Consider the following 22,850-nt stretch of genomic DNA (forward strand, 5'->3'; position numbering starts at 1 on the left):
TATAAAAGTATATAAAAAACTATATTTACATATTATTTACATACTAATTACACATTACAATTTTCACATACAATGACAGAGTGTCTCTTGCAGATGGGGATTTGACACTTTGAGCACATGTTGACCGTTTTGAAATTCTCTGGAAAGCACCATTTGCATCTCCATCTTTTGGCTCGGGAGGGACCAGGTCGGGAGGGACCAGGTGAGGAGGGACCAGGTGAGGAGGGACCAGGTCGGGAGGGACCAGGTCGGGAGGAAACTGCATCCTCATTGCATTCCTTGCACACTTTTTTCATCAGTTGATGCGAGGCTAGGGTGCGGGGAATGTGCCTCCTCAATTGAATCAAGGGGCACACTAGTGCTCTTCCCAGCTCCTCCAGGAAGTGCCTCCTCTTGTGTGTGTGTGTGAGTGTGTGTGTGTATGTGTGTGTGTCTGTTTTGCACTCTTGATGTTTTAGAGATTCACCCCTTCACTGTTGAGTCCTTTTTTCTGCATCCTGGCTGATTTGTAGATTGCAAATGCAAATCTAATCTCAGATGCAAAAAAAAAAAAAAAACTCTGTGTTTTCATATTTTTTGACAATTTCCCATTCATTTCCTATGGGGGTCATTTTTGACCAAAGAGCAGAAGTGTGACGACCACTTAGCATGCTTGGATCATGACCTCAATATTTTTTGTGTGTTCACATACCTAATACCATAAAAGTCACCTAGTTTCGTAACATTCCGATGAAGCTGTGATTTTTTAAAATTCAAAACATATTTATGTAATCTGAATTTATTAGTGTGTTTGTGTATAAAAGTGTGTGTGTGTGTGTGTGTGTGTGTGTGTGGATGTGTCTGTTTTGCACTCTTGATGTTTTATAGATTCACCCCTTCACTGTTGTGTGCTTTTCTTCTGGATCGTGGCTGATTTGTTGATTGTACGCACAAAACAACTCTGTATTGTCACATTTTTGTCAATTTCCCATTCATTTCCTATGGCGGGTCTATTTGGACCCGAAGACCCTGAGTGTGACCATTTTTTTTTACAACCACTTAGACTATTCAAATCCTGTCCCCAATTTTTTGGGGTGTTCATATACCAAGTACCAACAAAGTCACCAAATTTCGGACCATTCCGATGAAGCTATGATTTTACACATTTTTTAAATTAAATTCTTCGGGTCCATTTGGTCCGAAGAACCCCAGAGTAAACTGCAGCCAATATTTCTCAGGGTGAGTTTTTTTTCTAATTGTCCGTTTCTGTTCAGAAACATGCCTTAAAGTCTAGGCTACAAAAAAGGTTATTGAACAATTCCACCATTATTGCTCAGGAAAAAAGCTATAGTTTAGGGCATACTTTAACCTCTTGTGATATATGGAACAACAACAATAGTGAGGCATGTTGTCACAAAAGGAACCTGTTATTAGGGCTTCACAGACAAATTTGATCAGTTTGTGAAACAACAAAAATATAAAGTAGAACACACTAAATTATCAAACCATTGCAATGGAAACTGTAATGAATAAGTTTGAATGTAGTTAAAATATTATGACTTCCTTTTCAGCCAGTCACAACAAATCAAATTAATTCAGGTCGATAGTGTCCCAATCAACTTGAATTCATCCTCCTTTTAGTTATAAGGAAGTATTACTAATACCAAGGTATTCTTTAACATACCTTTAATATACTAAAGCTTTTATGGATAATGTTGAAATTACAGTTGATCCATTTATTAGATGTAGTACATGCCTGACACATGATGTGCTACTCATGATAAAAGTGATGTTAAGAGTACCTTAAGCAGAAAATAATTCATGACAGCTTAAATTCCTGGCAGGTCATGTTTACAAAACAGTGAATCACTGCCATTTAGCCATTTACAGAGATAAACACATGAGGCATTGAGAAGTTAAATCTGGAAGAAAAAAAGCAGAACACTGTCTAACAGAACAGAATCCCTTTATTCAAGTATGAAAATGTAAAGCACATTTTTATTTGTAGCATACAATTCAATTATGTAATACAAATCAACACAACCATAAAGGCAAATTATTTAATTTGAACAATCAGTCATCTGAAGAGGTCTATTTTATAAATCTGATTTTGAAGTGCATAGAATTTTGCATGACAGTAACATTTAAGTCCTACTAATCCTGATTGAATTGGTCCTTCATTACATATAGGTGGGAGTACGAGAATATGGAAAAAATAAAAAGAACTAAAATTTGATACTGTTTTCTGTTTAAAGACTGTAAAATATAAATAAAGAACACAAAAACCTTCTTAACACAAAGCAAATGTTTTGGTTCGCGCAAAACATCTCCGGTTACTATCGTAACCTCGGTTCCCTGAGAGGCGGGAACGACGACATTTCGTCAGCTGTGACGTATATGGGAACTCCTCCCTTCTCCACTTTTGCTGAAATCTTATGGGCTAATGCTAGCTGGGGACAGCTGGCCAATTGTCACGCAATGCAAATACTGACAGGTCTGCGGGCAGTATAAAATGCATGGGTGCAACAATTACATCAGAATCACGACGGAACGCTAGCACAGCTGAACAAACAGCGATCACGGCGGCTAACGTAATGTCCCGTTCCCACCTAAACTGGAGACGTTCCCTTTCGAGGTGGTAACTGAACATTATGTCAGCTGTGACATATAAGGGAACTGTATTAAATCCCGCTGTGAGAGCAGTGAAGATAAGCCCTGATAATGGGGTCAAGCTACACCCACACGTAAGCGAAGACAGTTCTTAGCCAATATCCACACCGCTAGGAGTACTCGCATCTGATAGGCGGAACTTGACCAATTAGATGTCTGCTCCAACCTTATCAAAATTTGCATAACCCAACGCAATGAAAGCGTAAGCCAATGCAATAGCGTCCACAATCCAGTGAGAAATCTCTGTTTTGAAATCTGTTCCTTAGTACATCCACCAAAGCACACAAACAACTGGTCCGACTGACAAAAGGCGGCCGAGCGATCAACGTACATCCTCAAAGCCCTGACAGGGCAAACAACGCTCTGAGCGTCAGCGTCACGTGAGGCTGGCGGCTCAGCAGATTAGGCGGGCAGGGAAACAACGTGTGCTCTGAACGGTGTATTGAGTAACTCTGACATCCCCCGCAGAGTTGCCCGAGCCACTTCCTTTCTGGCTCTGAGGGCGTGCACTGGCAGCTTGGTGCAGTGGGCGCATGTGTCGTCCGTAAGTGCCGCCTCGGCGTGGGCGAGGCCCAGGCAGGCGACACAAAACTGGTGAAGGTCGGGCAGGTCGATGGGGCCTGCACAAATCTGGCATGTAGCAGCCATCGGATACAGAGAAGAAAAAGATGATTAGTCCACTATGTGCAACTTCCACGATGACTTAGCATGAAGAAAGAGATTCTGACATAATTGTCACGCCCATGCATTTTATACTGCCCGAGGAGCTGTAAAAATTTGCATGCTTCGCGCCAATTTGGCCCGCTGTCCCCATGGGTGTTAGACCGTAAGATTTCAATAAAAGTGGAGAAGGGAGGAGTTCCCATATTCGTCACAGCTGACCTAATGTTGAGTTACCGCCTCGAAAGGGAACTATCTGAGACTTGGTTTCTAAAGTAGGGTGCATTTTGCTTAAAGCTGAAAGACTGCTATAAAGTTAATGCTTCATATCGATCAGAACACAGTTTAACCAATACTAATGAGTAATAGTATACTGTTAGTAATAACAGGCTGTGACCTTTATCAGAAGGCACAATAACATTTCAATGAGAGAAATACAAAACAAATCTGATAAAAATGCTTCATGAATGACAGCCGCCATTTGGGTGAACCTCACGAACCCGGGTCATATCTCACACAAAAAATCAAAAGAATTTTTTTTTACATTTGGTATTTGGAAAGAAAATAAAGCCGATTATTTGTGTGTGTGTGTGTGTGTGTGTGTTGCATTGTGTTAGTTATCATTTCAGACTTTTTTGCTATCAAGTATAATAATTTCTGATATGTAAACTTAAATTTATTTCTTTGAAGAAAAGTAGAATCTTTAATTTGTGACAAAAAAATTATAATCGTATTACTGTTTCACTATAATATAACAATATGCTGTTATATTAAATAAAAACATCAAGGATAATGGGTATAAAATATAAAATAAAAAACCTTAATGGCACTAAAATAAGCTAAATGCAATATATAAAGATATTTTTTTCTTTCTTTTGATTTTAGGGTTAAATGTTTCCTGCATTTTTTGTGAGAGTCATTTGCAGTGTTATTTAATTTTTTTCTACTTCAGCAAACTTTGTATGGACGATTCTGCTGATTCTTCACAATGCTGCACAAAGTGCTAGGCTTTTCTCCAAGTCTGAGGCATAAACACAATGGTAACAGCAAAGTTTAGAGCTATTATGCTTTTAGTTTGGTTTAAGTGGTTCACACGCCCTTTCGTTTTGACATCATTTTATATATACAGGTGACAGAAGTTTTAACATCCAAAATGGATGAACTCAAAAATCTGTAAACAGGATAAAAATACAAACTTGGGAAAACTGAATCCAATTAACAGAAAGCAAAAATATTATTTTATCTGCACATCTTGTTGAAATGAAAGACAATAATGGAAGTTATAAAGGATGAAAGCTAGGACAAACTGAAATCGACATCCATCTCTTTTACTAGGACCTTATTATTAGAAAGGCCCACAAATAACCTCTCTAGATCCTGCACTCTGGAAGATCAGGCAGAATCCACTTTAAATTCTCAATATAAAAAGATTACCTACATTGCAAAGTGCCTCTTAGTGCTGATTACTAGAAAAAAAAGTTGTATGGGATTGTCCCAGCTGTACCCATTTAACTGTGCTATACCATTTGTCTCCACCCAGATGTTACCATAAAATAAAAAGGTTATCAAGCATAGTTTAGATGGAAGAAACTGAGTTAGAAGAGGGAGGCTAGCAGCCTAGTGATTCTAACCTGAAAAAAAGGGAAGAGGAAGGTTGTACTGCAGATACGGAAACGTGTACACCTTCACATTCACACTTTAGCAGTCCAGTGGGTATCTGAAACTCAGCTGAGAATATTGAACAATCTGTCTCAGTAAAGTGCACCCCAGGTTTGTACCACAGAAATACTGTATTCACTCAGAAAAACTATAGAACAAAGCTAAACATAAAGATTGAAATTAAACATTGTGAAAACGGCATCCTGCAGCAGATGACTGTGGCTTGTTTCGACACAGTGGGTTTGTGAAAAGACTGGTCAAGCACACACATGTTTGCCTTCCTTTTGAAACTTCTCAAGTGCTAGAAACAAATCAATCAGCCGTTATCCCTTTCTCGCGTAGTTCCTCTGTCACCCGCACAAGGTATGTAGGATCTGGATAACCAAAGCTGGGGAAAAAAATAAATCGATATTAAGTTAAATTAAATTAAAGCTGTAGGTAGAAAGCTAAATGTTTCTCTAACCCTTGCATATTAAAAGGTATTAAATTAATTTATAATCCAATGTACAAGTTCACACTACCGTTCAAACATTTGGGGTCAGTACAATTTTTAGTACTTTTATTCAGCAAGAGTACATTAAATTGAAAGACAATTGACTGAACAGACATTTAAAATGTTACTAAATATATATATTTCAAATAAATGCTGTCATTTTGATCATGTGACACTGAAGACTGGAGTAATGCTTAAAATCAGCTTTGGCTTCACAGGACTAAATAACATTTTGAAATATTTAAATACAAAACAGTTATTTGAAATGGTAACAATATTGCACGTTTTAACAGTACATTTGATCAAATAAATGCAGCCTTTAAAAAAAGAATACTTTAAAAAAACTTTTAAAAAAATCTTACCAACCCCAAATTTTTGAACAGTAGTGCATCTCTGCACATCCTTCATTATTATTATTTGAATGGCTTTGTAAATTATGTAAATAAATGGTTAAATGAAGTTGGTATTATATGCGTCATTATAGGCCGGGTTTAAAATGCAACACGTTGCAAAATGTTATATTGTGTGTAAATTATTTACAATATGTAGTAACATCTCTGTCCTTGGCCAGAAAAAAACAACAACTTGTAAATGTATTTCATATTAGAACTATCACGATATAAAGGTGTTGTAGCTGGAATCTCCTCAAGCCTCTGTTTGGCTGATTAAAATGAATCAAACAAACATATGGGAACATGAAACGTGGCACAAAAACATTTCCTCTTTTTTTCTATGTAAGCTGATCATGGTTTCAGGCATTTTTACCCAAGTCGCTCTGATCATAAAGGTTTAGTACATTAGAATGAATAGAACCTCCTAAATCTTCTGCTAACAAAATGAGCAATTCAGTGCATCATTTATTATTTGGATTTTTGAATATATCTTCTGGGTTGGCTTTTATCCAAACCAACAGCTTTAAATTAAGAAAAATTATGGTCAAGTCAAAAGGCAATTCCAGTGAAGAGATGCGTGTGGTATAACGGATTTTCCCAGATATAATTTAGCAAGCAACTATTAAATTGCATACCATCGTGGTCCGCCCCATATCGAGGTCTTGTGGTGGATATCATTCCAGGTAATAACATTATGCATGCCAGTGGTCATAGAGGTGCCTATGGTAAAGATCAGGCGCTGCTCAAATGCCCGCCGCAGCATGCAGAGGACACGGTTTCCCTCAGGGCTGTCTGGCAGGTATGCCACCCGGTCTGTGCCTGGGTACCTCACCCCAGGGTTTGAGTGCTCTTGCTGAAAGAATTTTAAAACATAATAGTGTGATTACAGTTTTTGTGTGGAATTTTTAAGTGCTATATAGTGAAATCTGGTCTGTGGTTATCTGAATACAAAACATTCGGTGGTTGTAATCCGCCTGTAATCAGTACTTACCGCTTGCAAACCGGGAGGGAAACTGTAAATAATGCATATGCAGCCATAACCTTCATGGCCAGGCAACTCCAGGTCTTGGTCTCTTTCAACCATCATGCTCCCATTGGCCGGCTGGTTCCCGATAAGTTGACCATACACCAGCCTGCACACAGGACATGCCTTCTTTACTTGAAACGCCTGTTCTAAGCAGGACCGACAGAACGCGTGGCCACATTTGTCCAGAGTTGTCTTTTCCACAATTTCGCCCATGCAGATAGAGCAAACAGTGCTCTCTTCTTCATGACCGACGGCTAATTCAGCCCCGGTCCTTGCCACTGCCTCATGCTGCATGGGTAAAACCACACAGGTCTCCATGTCTGCGTTTTTCCTGTATTTCTGCTGTTGCCTTTGCGAGCGCCGTGGTTGAGGGGGAGGCGGAGACAACAAGCTCCCTTCCCCGTCGGGCTCCACTGCCGTCACACACGGTAACAGAGAACGTTTCCTCTTAGGAGCTGCCTCCTGTTTGGTCATCTCCTTCCTGGCACAGCGGCATAAGTCAATGAAAGCTTTCCGTGTAACAGGAGAAACCGGCCCATCCATCATCCCAGTTCTGGGCCTGCTGCTGCCCTCCACCGGTGAGAGCCTCACGGCACAGCAACCGCCACGCTCCCCGCGTCGGATGATGTCTGCACTTAGTCCCTGCTTGTCCTCGAAGTCGACCAACCAGGGGCGTCCAGCGGCTGCAAGGTAATCCCACACCGCCTGCGACACCAGCACCTCGTCACTGCCCTGCCCCGCGCGCACGCTCATCTCATCAGATGAAACTGGGAGGAAAAGAGATCAGTTTGCAAGAGTAGTTCAAATGGCCAACATTGACAAATTTCAAAATTATTTTGTGCTTTATTGTGTTACATATGCTACATTTACACTATACTGTACTATTAGGTACTTCACATTTTTTCCCAAATATTATTGGTTAATAAAATAAAATAAATCAACTATAGTTAAAAAGTAAAAAATATATTTTTAAAATTGAATAAATAAATTGTATATATTATATACGCATACATACATGTTTCTTTTCCTTTTTATAAAAGAAAAGTGTACATTTTAGGTGTCTCGTATTTTTTTTTTACCATTTTAAAAAGCCTTTTAGCTTTTTTAAAAACTAAGAAATAAATTTCTTTTTTAAATTATTTGATGTAGTCTTTCAGATAAATTATATGAGATCTTAAGAATGGTATAACAATTGTACAAAAAATACAATTTAAATGCAAATTAAACCAGTTTTAGATGAAATACTGCTGTAACCGATTGATATCATGTTAACTAACCAATTACAGTAATGTTCAACCTTTCACCCTTTTTACAATTCTTGAAGTTAAATATTAGCTTGTGCTTGTTTCCGGTTCGCTTTCCTTGTCAGGAGAAACATATGATGAATAATACACGTATAATGAGTCAACCCTGCATATATGCACAATACTTCACACCTGACAAGAGCGGCAGGCTAGCATGCAGATTCCTCTCAGTCAGATCTTACAAACTCCCTGTGCTTAATCTCTTATAAAAATGGATTATATTATAAGGTTTAATCATTATAATATAATTTACCCCTTTCACAATCCAATTTATTTGTGGCTGTGCAGCAGAAGGGTGGAATATCTAGACAATGAAGTTTCTTGCATGAATAGGCTGTGCTGAGTAATATCAGCTCGTTCAACACCAACAGGCAGCTGTGGAGAACCACATCAGCTGCTCTGAAATGTGTTCACTGTACAAACAAAGGATCATTCTGTGTTGCACTACCTGCTCATGAATGTCACTTGATGCTTGCAGTGATTACATTATTTAAACTAAATTACCTTGTGATCCCATAAATTCTCGTAACTTGCAGTAGCCGGCCTATTTCCCTGTTTTAGAGAAAATAAATATACAAGTTAGTAGATCAAAACATTGCTTATATTTAGCGGATTGTCCAGCCACCTGACACGAAGAAAATGATGATGGCAGTTGCCTTAACCTAAGCATTTCCTAAATAAAAAATAAAATAAAATAAACAGTGACAAAGCCTATTGTGCTCATGTAATAAATTAATTAATCTACTGTAGTGACTTTGCCGTAAGAGATGAATATAAAGGGAACCTACCGCAACTAGAGAATGCCTGCTTCCACTCGATGAGGAAGTCAACAGACGACAGCTGCATTGAACGTGCCGTAAAAAAAAAACTATGATAATTCTTGTGAATTTATGCTTGGGATATCCTATTCAAGTTCAGATGTCACTTCGCTTGATCAACAGACCAGCTCAGTCTCTTTGTGGTTTCCCAATTCCCCGTTCTTGGCCAAAAGAAGACAACATGCATACAAAGAACATCGTTGACTGTCACGACGAAAGTGTTTTGCCTTTAGCTCCTTCGCGACTCTAACTCGCCGTCTCTATCATGTCATATTTCGTTATCACATAGTTCGCTTTCAGTAATTAGAGTGAAAATGCCCTGAATACACGGTGATATAGGCAGGAAGTTCGTCACTGTCTTGTGGTCGTTGGTTGAGCCGGATTAGCGATTACAGGATATGACCACTGTGTGGCGCTCTTTAAAGACCACATCATCAATCGTCTTGTTTGACCTTTTTGCTGATTTACTCCTTCTGTATATATTCACGGGACAGATATTTTGAATTATGAATCATTTGCAATTATTACTTCATTAACATCACTACTATTGTTATTAATTTATTTGTTTGTTTGTCGACATATTGTATGCAACGATAGATAGATAGATAGATAGATAGATAGATAGATAGATAGATAGATAGATAGATAGATAGATAGATAGATAGATAGATAGATATTATCATTTTTTGTATTTTTTAATATTATGTTGTACTCTAGATAAAGGAAAAGAAAAGATCATACAGAGACAAATGTGTGGCAATATATCACACGATTTATTCGTATGATTTGTATGCACATACCCCAGACAGCCACATAGTATCGGCCCAGATCCGGCCCACATCTGGTACACGTGGAATCCACACAGCCCGGATGGGGGCCGGATCTGGGCCAACACTATGTTGCTGTCTGGGACATTATGTCTGTGTTTGTAGTACGGTCCAGGATCATCGTGACATCTTGTACAGTGGAGGCGGAGCGAGCTCTGCGTTACTATGGAGACGCATTTTCTCAGGGTGCGCGCATGGCGCGGAGCACGGAGCAGAAGTCGCTAGAAACGTTGAGGTGACGTCACTACGCGCCAGTGAGTAGACAGACACGCGCGATTCCTGTGCAGGGTGACGGAGCGGCGCATAAACAGCGTCTTATGCATTCGCTTTGAACTGACAGCATAAATTCAAAACACTACCACAGGCGAGGAGACGAACGTGTCAACGCAGATTTTTGTGTAAACTGAAAGAAGATATCGACATGTGAGTTTGACTGGCAGTGATAAGGATGCTCTAACTTATTAGCTAGTTAGCAAATGTGTTCATAACCTCTATCAGATAACGTTAAACATCAGATTTTCTCACTTGCGGCAGTTATCAAATATGGACATTTAAGAGAATACTAGTTATTCTCGGAAAGATGTTTTAAATAGCATATAAAAACCTTAATCGGTGGTGTAAATAGCACACATTGCTTGTACGGAAGAGCTTAGCTAGCTGGTTTGCAGCTAGATTGTCAGGGCCTGAAGTTATTGTACAGCTAACATGAGAATTGCTACTGCTCAGTTTGCTATTGCTTGATGCTTCTTAATTTAATAATTCAACTGCATGACTATAGAATGTTCTGGCCACGCCCTAGATTACGCCTTGCAGGGTGTTCCCAGCTAGAAAAAAAGGTTTGCTGGTCATAACTGATTAAGACGGACATATATCCTAGGTTTCAGTTTGTCTAGGTTGTCTTCCAAGCTTGTGCTCAACTGGGCAGCCAGTTGCTCTGCTGAAAGGTCTTAGTTTTGTCTCCCAGGCTGGTTTGTTGGATGGTTTTAAAAGGGTTTGGGTCACTTCATCTGATCATGTGGGTTATAAGCTAGCCTCCAAGCTAAACCAGCTGAGCACCACTTTGACAATACACCATCTTAAACTATGTAAGACCAGCAAATTCAGGTTGGATTAAGTTTGCAACAGGCAATAATCATGAGCAGAATATCTACGTCCTCAACACCAGCTCTAAGCATTGCAGCATCTTGTTCATTGGTATGATTAAACTAACCACCATTTAACTCTTAACTCTCAATATGTCAAATTACTCTTATTTGAATGGCATATATATATTTAGCTATAGTTCATGGAGTTAAAATACTGTACAAAATATTAGAAACAAATATTTTTTCAGGGGCTTGGTTCTTTGTTTATACTGTAGTGAAGGCCAAGGTAGATTGTTAAGAAGCCATGTATTAACCTGCCAGTCAATAAAAACTGGTTTCCACGGTAACATCATTGTTGCTTCACCCCCACCAGGGCCTCCTGCTCGCACATCTTAATTTAGAGCTGCGTTTTTAGTGTGGCGTTCTGGAGTTTGCCTTTTAACAAATGCACTTGGCTGGTTGCTTAGTTCACCATGTTCCCCATTAGAACTAAACAACATCACTTTATTTTGATGTCATATTGAAGTGTTGTATAACCTTAAATTCCGCATGCTCTTTCAGATATATCGGTTTTAATTCCATTTGTTTTACAGGCAGCCAGCAACTGCCAAGTGGTATGACAGACGAGAGGCCGTCTTCATTGAATTCTGTATAGAAGACAGCAAAGATGTCCAAGTTAAATTTAACAAAACAAAGCTTGATTTCAGGTACATCCTTTTTCAAATTGCTATTAAAAAAATATAATTATGATCTAATGTTTTTGATGCAATATAATGATGCTCAGTTAAAAATGTTTTAGTATTTGCATTGCAAATTTGAATGCTTGACTCTTTGGTGTTTAAAGTACAATATAGTGCTATAGTAGTTAATTCGAAATTGTAATATGCTATATTTTTTGTTTTAGTTGTGTTGGAGGAACAGATAACATGAAACACCATAATGAAGTAGAACTATTTGAGTCCATTGACCCAAATGTAAGTACTCCACCTTAGGGGTTGTCACGGTACCAACATTTCAGTAGTTCAGTAGTAACAATACCAGTTACATTTTCCGGTTCTCGATACCAACTTTGGTAGCAGAGGAAAAACTGTTGAATTAAGTACTTTAAAAAATGTTGTTCTATTTTGTCTTGTCCATTGTTTATCACTGTCAATCATCACAGTTTCCAATTCAATTCCTCATTTAAATTCGGTTGTTGATCCAAAAACTTTGCAGTGTACTTGGCAGCATGAAAAATTAAACTTGTAAAGTGCAAGCTCACTGAATTCTGGAAAAAAAGCTGTCTTAATTGTTCAATGAATCTCTTATTTACTTCATGTTTACACACTTTGTTGAAAGGATTTATGAGCACACGGCTCACATAAAACTAAAAAAAACTTGTGCTTTTTCAGTGGTGTAAAGCCGATTCTGACTAACTTACTGGCTAGCAACTCTGATAGGCCATTGTGTTCATGCACTCAACAGATATGATTGCGATTGGCTATAATGCTCAACGCTTGTAAAAACAAAACAAAAAAACAACAGCTGTGTAAATAGCAATATTTGACACTCAGAGCGCGCTCAAACAAACACAAAAGACAGTGTTTGAAATCAGTGATTATCAGCAGGTACCAAAAATACCTGGTACTCAGTACTACCGATACTTCAGCAATGCTGGTACCGTCAAGGTTCTTTTTTTTTTTGTAACGACCGGTACCAGTAGTAGCGATACGTTTGACAATGCTACTCCACCTGATGGTTTCTGGACTAATTCAGGTTGTAAGAGCTCAATCTGCATGGCTCATGGTGTTCTCACTGGTGTAAGAGGTACATAGAACTCTGTTATTCTTTTGCAGGACTCTAAACACAAACGCACAGACAGGTCTGTGTTTTGCTGTCTAAGAAAAGCAGAATCTGGCAAGTCTTGGCCAAGGTTAACAAAAGAGAAGGCGAAGGTCAGTGTTTGATCCATTTAAACTATTAAAATGTAACTCCATTTAGCAATAAGATAACTTGTGTTAATTGATGTATCTCTTTGTTCTTTGTGCAGCTCAATTGGCTCAGTGTTGACTTCAATAACTGGAAAGACTGGGAGGATGACTCGGATGAAGAATTGTCCAGTTTCGATCGCTTTTCAGAGGTTTATGTCTACATATATGCTGCTATTAATAATCTAAAATTTCTTTGAATTGTATAATTGGGAAAATAAATCATACTCATTTGCATTTGATTTGTTTGATTTTAAAGATGATGAACAACATGGGAGGGGAAGATGACCTACCAGATGTGGATGGTGCAGATGATGTGAGAGAATTTTTGATACATAATATTATTTTTAAATTATTGGTTTATTGTAAGTTAATTAGTTAATAATAACCTAATAATAAAAATGTTTTTATAATTGCGGCATTGCTGAAATGTTCTGTGTTTGATCTGATTTTATTTCAAATTCCAGGAAGAGTCTGTGGATAGTGATGACGAAAGTAAGTTTTCTTAAATTATCTGTCTGTCCTCTGTGACTTTCGTTTGTTTGCATTATTTAGAAAATCTATATATGTTAGCTGCTACAACTTTGTAGGTTAATGCCGCATTTATTGGTTAAAAATGTCAAATGAAATGTATTAACTTTTTTAATTTATTTAAAAAAATTTCAGAAATGCCAGACCTTGAGTGAAGGAACAGGAAACCATCATGCAGAAGAAAGCAAGAATTTTCATTTAACACTTGAGAGAGAGACTAAGTTTGAGTTGGTAGCCATTTAAAAACTGCATCGTTTTCGCAACTGTTTTTCAAGGTCTTTCTGCAGAAAGTCACAAGGGGTGAATTTTTACTGTTGTATTGATGGCAACGTTAGCCCCTTGACAATACATACACAATTTACTTTACTGTTCTGCATGGACAATTACAAGCTCTCAATGATGTATTGTGGACACCAGTTATGGTCCGTTTACTCAATGGCTTCTAAGTCTTGGGCTTTTCCTCTGTGTCAGTGGGGTTATTTCATCATGTAATGTAGACATTGTAATTTGTAGTAATGGAAAAAGCACATGAATTCCTTTTTCAACATATTCTGCCTTCTCCCTGTCATTCAATGTGTAAATTTTATTTAATTAATTTTTTTGTTCCTTTGTGTTTAAGCTCCGATTTCCTCGATGGAAGCATTGTTTTAGGGTACAAGCTTCTTCATTGCCAATTAAGTCAGTTGGTTTTCACTAGTGCTGTATTTGAAATCAGAATGGCATATTCAAAAATCTTTGCACTGATTTATTGCAAACCCCCCATTTTAAGTGTTTTAACTGCAGTTTTGACCCTCAGATAGGTTTATGTGTCAATCCAAAATGTTCAAAGTGCATAGTCATGTCTGTACACACTGCTTGACAAAATCATTTCAGGTTTGCAGTTAGTATTTGTTGTTTTGTATCACACATAGACGTGTAGCAGGCAATCGTGCACTGGTTTCTTCCATATATGTAAAGACAAGTAATTAAAAATATGCTCACTGCTGTACAGAACAAAAGTGTATCTTATCAACAGATTTAACATTATCAATAGATGACCAATTTGTGTTTGCACTCTTAATATCAATGCAGGTGTGAGTAAGAGATGAAAACTATGTTGTGACCTGTCATTTCAGGTTTATAAATTTCAGTTTGTTAAAAGCAGTGAGGTTTTTGTCTACATATTTCTAATAAACTGTCTCTAAACAACACTTTGGATTTTTTTTGTCCTATGTTTGTACATAATTTTCAGGAGTGCGCGATATATCATCCAATATTTGTGTTTATAGTAGCAGCTAATATTGTCTCTTTTTGGTAGCAGATATCGTGTTGTCCCATTCACAATTAACCCTCAATTCTAAAAATGAGATTTATCGTGAACACTGTTAAAACAAATATTGTTTAATGTGGATTATCAAATCGATGAAAGGACAGCATTTGTTTGTGCATTCCTAAAAAATAGCCTTCTGAGGTTCCGGAACATTTTTTCTTTGCTTATGAAAAGAGCGATTGTGCTGCTCACACAAGATGGCGCAATACTTCCATTTCTGCTAAACAGGCCTGCAAGAATGAAACTGCACTTTGCGTTTTTGAGAATCGATATTACATTCGACTGGACTGCATCTGTTTTTAAAGCTAAAAGTCTGGGTGAAAACAAAATTCGGTGTATTATATAGTTCTTTAAAGTTTTGCTCACACATTGAAAACTTTCACCATTCCACAACGTCTTTATTTAATCAGTTATTCAAAAAAATAAAAACCAACGTCTTTATTTAATCAGTTATTCAGTTTTCATCCCAGAATTTAAGAAATTACTTTTTATTCACCAAATTCTTGTTCTACCACATTAGGTTGAAGGATCCAGTTATTCCAGGCAACAATTTCCTGATCATACTAATGGTTTGAGGTCTGGGTTCTAGTTGGACCATTAATGTAAGAATGAAGGGTTCCATTGAGCACTTATCTTCAGCCCTGAGGTCCAAAGGGCTTCCTAAAGCAGCTTCATAGAACCGCCCCTTTTTAAATGATGCTTAGAGGTTTTATAATTACAAAAGATGACTTTAACAGTGAAAGGATGTTTTAAATCAAGATTTACTTGATAAGCAAACGTACTTGGATTATTAAGTCTTGCTTTCTGAAAACAAAATTAAGATAATGTTTGCTTAAAATAAGAAAAGAATATCTGTCATAAGGGTCAGAAATATAAACTTAATTCAAATGGAAAACAAGATTATTTTTCTTTCCTCACTGATAGATATTTTTGATATTCTTGATTTAAAAATGTTTAAATATACGTATGGTAAAACAACACAAAAACACTGAGTAGGAAAATCCTTTTTTGTTTGTTTTGTATTGTAATGAACATATGCTGTTTTAAAGTAACAACAGGTAGTTTTTTGCTCTCGGGCTCCCCCTACAGTTGGGAAACAGTATTGTCCTCTACTACTGTCGTAAACTGTAATCCTACATGCACGTGCATTTGTTGACAATGATAGCCCTGAACACTGTAGGAGGAGGTCACATGCAGGTGTTCTCGCGTGTGTGAAATGTCTTCATCCCAGGTACAGTGGCATATATTTCAGCATGTCATATGAATATAATTTCATGTGTTTTATTTTTTTATAACGACAAATGATCGCGATGATCACTTTTACAAGCCAGCGTCATTATAGTAGCCTAGTCTATTGGTTACCGTTTTTCTGAATCTATATGATACTTCAATGCAATGTTTTAGTGGTAGATAATAAACATATATAGTCAATATTATAATATCAATCAACCATAAATGAATCTGCAATTTTTACAAATCAATTTGCATTATAGCTTGAGGCAGGAAAAATAAACGAATGTCACAGACATGTTAAGTATCCTAAAATATGATTTTGTACATCTTATATATTTACTTGCATGAATGTAGCCCCTACCTAACTTGTACATGCAGTTTGGACATAGGCTTTCATTTGATTTTTTTTTTTCACCCAAAAAAACAGAAGGTTCATCATAATAAACTACACCAACATTATGCTCTAGAAAGCTTACACTTGAACCATAACACTTTTCTTGTTTTTGCAGGAATCTGTTGTTGAGGACTCTCACCCTGCCTCATCTGATTTTGAGCCCCCAAATAGTACATATGGGAGAGGCAGGGCCAGAGAGAGCGGGAGAGGGAGAGGGAGAGGGAGAGGAAGAGGGAGAGGGAGAGGAAGAGGGAGAGGGAGAGGGAAAGGAAGAGGGAGAGGGAGGGTACAAGAAAACATGGACCCAGAGAACCAGCAGAGGATTCAGCGTTTGAAGGATCAGCGTGATGCGGACATACAGGCCAAAATCCAGGCGTTGGACCCTCAGCAAAGGGATGCACTCCTCCAGAGGGTCATGACAAGACTCCCTGGCTTGATGTTCGATGTGTTGGCCTTGCTGGAGAATTCGGTACAGCCTAGAGTCCCTGATGGAGGTGTTCTCCAGTGGTGCACCTGTTCTAACTGCAGGGAAATGAACACTGACCTTGAAAGACTCTGCTGCAGGCAAACACCAGAGACCTGTGTCAGTAACATGGCCCATATGCACCTGTATATACTGGATGAATGGGTGTTACGGTTGGCTAGGGCAGCCTGGAACGACATATTTGCCATTGATGATGACCAGGAGCCAGGTGTAGAGCAAAGGCAAAATAGACACCCAGCCTATCGCCAGTTTGTTCTCTGGCAGCACGGTCGCCTAGGGGTGGGCAACAGAGTCGTGATCCCGAGCTGCTGTGTGTGGCGAATCACTGACACTTTTCCAGACCCAAGAGGACAGTACATGGGTTTTAGGGTTCGCCGGCTCATGTGATCTATTATTGTTCATTTTGATGTAAATAGTTTTTTCCATTTATCCTATTTAGTTGTTTGAAAATAACATTGATGTAAATTGTTTGTTCTATTTATCATATTCATTTGTTTGAAAATAAATACAAATGGTTTTGAAAAACATTTTATTTTCAAACTTTTATTTTCACACCTTCACAAAAGTAGTATTTACACACATATGCATGACGCACGCACGCACGCACGCACTCAAACACACAAGCAATTAACTTTGGGGAAAACCTTCACCACGAGTCACATGTGCCCTAACTAGCTCTGCTGTAGGGGGTGGCTGTACTGGAGCCAGAAGACCCAAGTGCCTGGGATCATCTGTCCTGAGGGTCAGTTTCCTAGGAAGACCACCTCCACTTTGCAGGCTCTTTGCAACGATGGCCCTCTGCAGGTCTGGAATGTAGTTGTAATCCTTTTTCTCCTTCACAGTGTAGACACTCCAGCATTTGGACCGTTTATTGTAGTATCGTCTGTAACTAAAAAAAAATAATACTACAAATTGTAGATCTGTCTTTATTTATAACTTTTAGAATTGCACTATAATATTCATAAAGGGAATGAATATGCTCAGCAGATTATAAAAACTTACATCTTGTGTCCATCTCTGTTTCTTGAAGGGAGCCGATGATTGTGACAGTTGTAGTCTATTGCTGCAAGTGTAGTCCGTGCGCGATACACTGCTGGCTTGTAGGAAAACCGCTTCCCTGCATACATGAGTATGTGATTTTGAAAGTTTTCCAGATCAGATGTAGTCCTGTATTGTGGGAGGAAAAAAAAAACATACACTTTAGTGTTATTTTGCTTTGTTACTAACTAACATGCTACTAAGCATACTGATCTGCAAAGAACTGGTTTTGTTTTATTTTAATTATTGAAGTAGGCTATAGTAGCACCATTTAGGATAACTTTCTTATAAGTCACTGTTATTAATGTACACTAAAGGTAATGTACATACCTGAAGTTGATGAACTTCTTGACATTCTTCAACCAACGCTTGTCTAGGATGATGGCTACTAATGCTTGGTGAGCTGCTGAGCCTGTAATCACACAACATCATATTATGAGAAGGACAATGGTCCATACAGAGCAACACACAAAAATAAATTAGAAATACCTTGTTCTATCCACATTTTTTCCTGGTTACCATCGCCAAGTGGTCCATGCTCACACGATCCAGTAACCCAGGTGTGCTGGTTGCGAACATGGTGTATTACAGCATGCCACTTTAGCTGCAGAAATAGAAACAATCTCTCTTGCCTTCTGTACACCAAGCAAAAAATTTTTTTTTTACAGTATCGATTCACTTCCCAAAAACATACCTTAAATTCATCTACAGAAGATGCTTGCTTAGCACAATACCAGAAATGGTTTACAATGTCACTGATCCATGGCAAAATTTCAGACTGGTCCTTCATCACACCAGCCTGAAAACAGGATGTGATAGCGTGAGACAGCCAACATAAATATGAAGCTGCTTTTCAGCAAGATATGTAAAAGGCTGAAATCCAGTTACTAACAAATCATCAATCACTCATAAAAACATTGCTTACCCGTCGGAGCTTCTTCCCTAAATTCTTCGCGGCGTGCCAAATATCTAGGGAATGATGTAGACCCCATTGCTGGTATTTGCCATCTGGTTCTGTGGAAAAAGTAGTCTTTAGAATTAAAAAAAAATATATACACATATTCATTTATATATATATGAAAAATCCACTATTCCAACATTATGGACTATTTCCTTACTCAGCAAAGCAGAAATTTGAGGGTGTGCATCGGTCACCACTTCCGATATATGGATCTCCGGCAATAGTGCGTCCATTGTTCGGACAAAACACTCCTTCTCCATAATTGTCGAGTTCCTGTTTGTTTCACGCTTATCCAGAGAGACAATGTGCACGATGTCTCTAGATTCCTCCTCTATGGTTGTGTAGGTGCAATACTGTGCACAGTGGCCTACAGAATGTAGAGCATAGAGGTAAATATGTAAACCGTGCAAATCATATTATTTCTCTCTCTGTCTTCCCCAGACAGACACAGAGACACACACCCTACAGAGGCACACAGACACAGACACACACCTGGAGAATCCATTCTGCCATCACCTAATGAAAAAAATACACCATTACAAAAGATAACACAACATGATCTTGATAAGAATTAGCAAACCACAGACATAACAATATAATCATAGGTGAAAAGGTATCAAAGCAATGTCTTACCAAGAACAACCACCTTGTCCTTTACACGCAAACGGGTCAGAACGTCGGCTCGAATTTTCTGCCAGAACTCATCAATTGGTTCAATGCAGTATGTATCCTGGATTTTGAAAAATGTAGAATCTTCAACCATCCCAAGTTCCATGAATTTAAATAGTAATGCCACTTTTCTGTAGTTGTTCCCGGATAACAGGATATTTGTGGATAGCATGAAGTCCCCCCCTTGCATGGAATATTTGAAAAGAGGCTGTGAATTCCATCTCCAGAGCACGTGTCCAAAGGGGCATAGCTACAATCAGTAAATAAAAAATGAAAAAAAAAAAACAGAAAAAAACACATAAGAAAAGCAAAGCACTTACCAACTCAAATACTACTACACTAGATCAAACTAACCTAAAAATAACTGAAAGTTCTTGATTATTCTAAAAAAAAAATTTAGTTGTAACTCCATGAGGCGATAAACATTGTGATTACTGAAATAGCTATGCTACTCAAATCAGAGTTAGATTTCTTCCCATGTCAGTCACTGCTTCCCCTCTAACATACAACTATTGAGTGTAGTACACACATACGCACAACGAAAGCAAATACTGTTTGCTTACCCATTTCATGACAAGACCAGTTCCTCGAGGCTTCATTTCAACCTGAAATGGTGGTCTTCCTGGGCATTTTTCCCCAGTAATGTGATTGGAAAAGGTGCATGCTTTCATTGGAAATTGCATAAATGAAGCAAGCATCTTCAGGTTGTCAAGATAGGCAATGCAGGCCTTCTTTCCAACCAAGTCATCTTCCTTTTCAACTTTCAAATTGTCTGGTTCATTGGTCATCTGGTCGTCGGTGGAGTTGGGAACATCTATATCATGCACGGTCTCGTCCATTGATATTTGTGGAAGCTGCTCAATATTACCAATCTTTGAAGCACCACCAACTCTGCATAAAAAGTCAATATATGAAAAGGTCTTACATTTGTGGAGAGTGGAAATTAACTACTACTACTACAAGTACAACCCTATAATATACTAATTGTGCTTGAAATTAATCTAGTGAATATCACATACCGTAGTTGAAGAAAAGGAATATATTCCTCATCAGAGCTGTCCCCATCCTCACAGAATCGTGGGTCTTTCCAGCTCTCATCCATTTCAATACTGTACATAAACACACTTTGAATAAGAATATTTCAAACACACTTTGATTTACAATAAATGCAAAAGACAATATCAAAATAACAAAATGAAAACATAGTCATTAGACAGACTTACATGCTGTTTCTTGGGTCATTTAATGCATCCTCATCTGGAGAGTCATGCTGCTCTTCTTCCTCGACAAGATCTAGAGATTGCATGCTGCAGTAAAATAGAGGTAGATAATCATAGTATAGATAAGTATAAGTAAATATTTATTCTGTCGACATTAGTTCAAGCAAACAACATTCAGTCACTACCTCAGATTAAGTATGGCGGCACAGAGCATTAACTGTTTCACTGGTGTTGGTGACAGGCAGCACTGGCCTACAGTGCTCAACACTCCTCAAACTGTTTCAGTTTGCAATGGAGACATGACGTGTAAGAACACAAGGGTGAGGCCATCCTTTGATACCTTTTCATGTGCTTAATTTTAACCGAGTAAAACACGACTAGTATGTGACTGTTGTGCGACAGTATGCAAGTTTTGAAAAGTGCACAAGAGATACTAGACTTCAAACCAGAGGCTCACACCACCAACTCCAAGGAATATAGCCTTCTGCTATAAAAACTCACCTGGCCTCTAATATAGTGACATCTTCATCCCTAAGACATTCTTCATGTATGTGTACCCCTTCAATGGGAAATTCACCCCTGAAATAAAACAGAAAATTGGACATGAGAACATAATAAAAAAACTATGCAAAAATTGATGGCCAAGTAAAAAATGCAATACCTATCATAGTCCGACTCCTCAGTAATACTGGAGACCACAGGCTGTGGAGCTTCACAGGATAGTTTGTGGGGAGTAGATGTTATTTGCTGTTTTTGAAAGCTTTAGGGAAAATAAGAGAGAATGTATTTGTCTAATTCAATGTTACAGCAACACATAAACATTATATAATTCTAACTTGAAGATGAATGAAGTTTATATGCTAAATCAGATGATGATTTCCAAAACTAGGTGCTTGTCCTAGCAGAAGTAAGCTAGTGTCTAGAATATGGCTATTCATTCAGAATGAACTTTGCTTTGCATTCTACAAGACACAAGTTTGTGTGTTTACACTCAGCAGTGTTGTCTAGTTGCTAGTGATGGGCAGGAACGTGAGAAGACAGGTTCTTCTTGGAGAAAAGTCACATAATTCTTATGTGAAGAATCACATAAAAGGGCAATTACTTTGTTGATTACTCAGAACAAGCAACACATTTGAGTTCTACATTTGTTGAGGTAACTTAGTCATGCACTGAACACAACAACCCTTCATGTTTGTAGAATCTAATCACACAGAAGTATTGCACAAGAACAACATGAGGGTGGAAATTAGTCATCCGAAAAAATTGCGACAAGAATCCCGTTTGCCTCTGTATCTAGCAATAATCGGAAATTACACAATCAGGTAACTTTACACATGTAACAAATGAGAAGCTATGAACTCAATGATAATATTATTATCTTCCTCATTTGTTTGTACATGTTGAGTAGACTACACTTTTTAGGTCAAACATTTGCTATTTGCATTTCATCGATTGCAAAGTTCCAATCAGAACGAGAATGCTAAAAGAACGAGAATAGCGTTTACTAGCTACCAGATTGATAATTCGCTACTCTACTATCATTACTTCATTCATGAAGATAAACGGAGGATAAAATAGCTTCCATAACATAATCAGGCAGCCAAAAAACAAAGAGATAGTATGCACGCAATATACTTACTGGTCCAAAAGCATGACAGCCAAGTCAGCATCTGTCGGGAACCCCTCCTCCTCTTTCAGCTCACGCCAGCGAGAAAAAGCTGGCCCAATGTTGATCCTCGTTCTGCCTTTTATGTAAAGTTTAAAAGTACAATTAAAAACGCTACAGACCCCGTCAGGCTATGGCAGACGTGTCATTCAAACTATTGTAAGTCGATGTACCATCACAAGAGACTTGGAAATGTATTATGAAGGTTGAAAAGTTACCTGTTGTTACTTTAAATTACTGTCAGAGATGTTTATTGTACATTAAAAATGAATCCAGGTTCTTCTTAATAAGTGCCCCAAATAACTTACTACAGCATATGGAGATGTAATGATGAAAGGAGAGGAAGGAGCTCCATGTGACATTCCTGGATTTGGCTAATGCATATGGTTCAGTGCCACATGAGCTTCTTTGGGCAGCATTTGATTTTTTTCAGGGTACTGATGTCGATAACAAATTTAGTGAAA

General features: G+C 38.1%; 3 protein-coding genes across 3 annotated transcripts; 1 reads left to right on the top strand and 2 right to left on the bottom strand.

The window, feature by feature from the left end:
• Window positions 1–1,928: 1,928 nt before the first annotated feature.
• dtx3 (deltex E3 ubiquitin ligase 3) lies at window positions 1,929–9,109 on the bottom strand. Its single transcript, XM_077218234.1, has 6 exons — window positions 8,973–9,109; window positions 8,689–8,736; window positions 6,845–7,647; window positions 6,489–6,706; window positions 3,563–5,356; window positions 1,929–2,383 (listed from the first exon to the last, which is right to left on the bottom strand). Exons 2-5 carry the CDS (start codon window positions 8,699–8,701, stop codon window positions 5,281–5,283), a joined length of 1,110 nt encoding a protein of 369 aa, XP_077074349.1. The 5' UTR covers window positions 8,702–8,736; window positions 8,973–9,109; the 3' UTR covers window positions 1,929–2,383; window positions 3,563–5,280.
• An 882-nt stretch (window positions 9,110–9,991) lies between these two features.
• ptges3a (prostaglandin E synthase 3a (cytosolic)) lies at window positions 9,992–14,602 on the top strand. Its single transcript, XM_077218235.1, has 8 exons — window positions 9,992–10,252; window positions 11,508–11,621; window positions 11,819–11,888; window positions 12,750–12,848; window positions 12,944–13,033; window positions 13,141–13,197; window positions 13,349–13,376; window positions 13,548–14,602. Coding segments are annotated over exons 1-8 (480 nt in total). The 5' UTR covers window positions 9,992–10,250; the 3' UTR covers window positions 13,568–14,602.
• A 2,745-nt stretch (window positions 14,603–17,347) lies between these two features.
• On the bottom strand, window positions 17,348–22,466 carry LOC143725657 (uncharacterized). The gene is made up of 15 exons (XM_077218233.1): window positions 22,360–22,466; window positions 21,382–21,480; window positions 21,222–21,299; window positions 20,724–20,807; window positions 20,520–20,609; window positions 20,064–20,391; window positions 19,465–19,750; window positions 19,324–19,347; window positions 18,989–19,198; window positions 18,796–18,884; window positions 18,565–18,669; window positions 18,360–18,474; window positions 18,201–18,282; window positions 17,835–17,999; window positions 17,348–17,721 (listed from the first exon to the last, which is right to left on the bottom strand). Exons 1-15 carry the CDS (start codon window positions 22,371–22,373, stop codon window positions 17,460–17,462), a joined length of 2,031 nt encoding a protein of 676 aa, XP_077074348.1. The 5' UTR covers window positions 22,374–22,466; the 3' UTR covers window positions 17,348–17,459.
• Window positions 22,467–22,850: the final 384 nt, after the last annotated feature.

This window comes from Siphateles boraxobius, unplaced genomic scaffold (assembly GCF_051911475.1).
Source record: "Siphateles boraxobius isolate OS27281-9 unplaced genomic scaffold, OSU_SipBor_1 77, whole genome shotgun sequence".
Lineage (NCBI taxonomy): Eukaryota > Metazoa > Chordata > Actinopteri > Cypriniformes > Leuciscidae > Siphateles > Siphateles boraxobius.

Coding starts and splice junctions, on each gene's coding strand:
- ptges3a (XM_077218235.1), top strand. Junction 12,849..12,943: donor TAACAAAAGAGAAGGCGAAG/GTCAGTGTTTGA, acceptor TTCTTTGTGCAG/CTCAATTGGCTCAGTGTTGA. Junction 13,198..13,348: donor ATGTGGATGGTGCAGATGAT/GTGAGAGAATTT, acceptor TTCAAATTCCAG/GAAGAGTCTGTGGATAGTGA.
- LOC143725657 (XM_077218233.1), bottom strand. Junction 20,808..21,221: donor GTCACTATATTAGAGGCCAG/GTGAGTTTTTAT, acceptor ATTTTACTGCAG/CATGCAATCTCTAGATCTTG. Junction 18,475..18,564: donor CTTCTGTAGATGAATTTAAG/GTATGTTTTTGG, acceptor CTATTTCTGCAG/CTAAAGTGGCATGCTGTAAT.
- dtx3 (XM_077218234.1), bottom strand. Junction 6,707..6,844: donor TCCCTCCCGGTTTGCAAGCG/GTAAGTACTGAT, acceptor AAATTCTTTCAG/CAAGAGCACTCAAACCCTGG. Junction 5,357..6,488: donor ATATGGGGCGGACCACGATG/GTATGCAATTTA, acceptor TTTTTTCCCCAG/CTTTGGTTATCCAGATCCTA.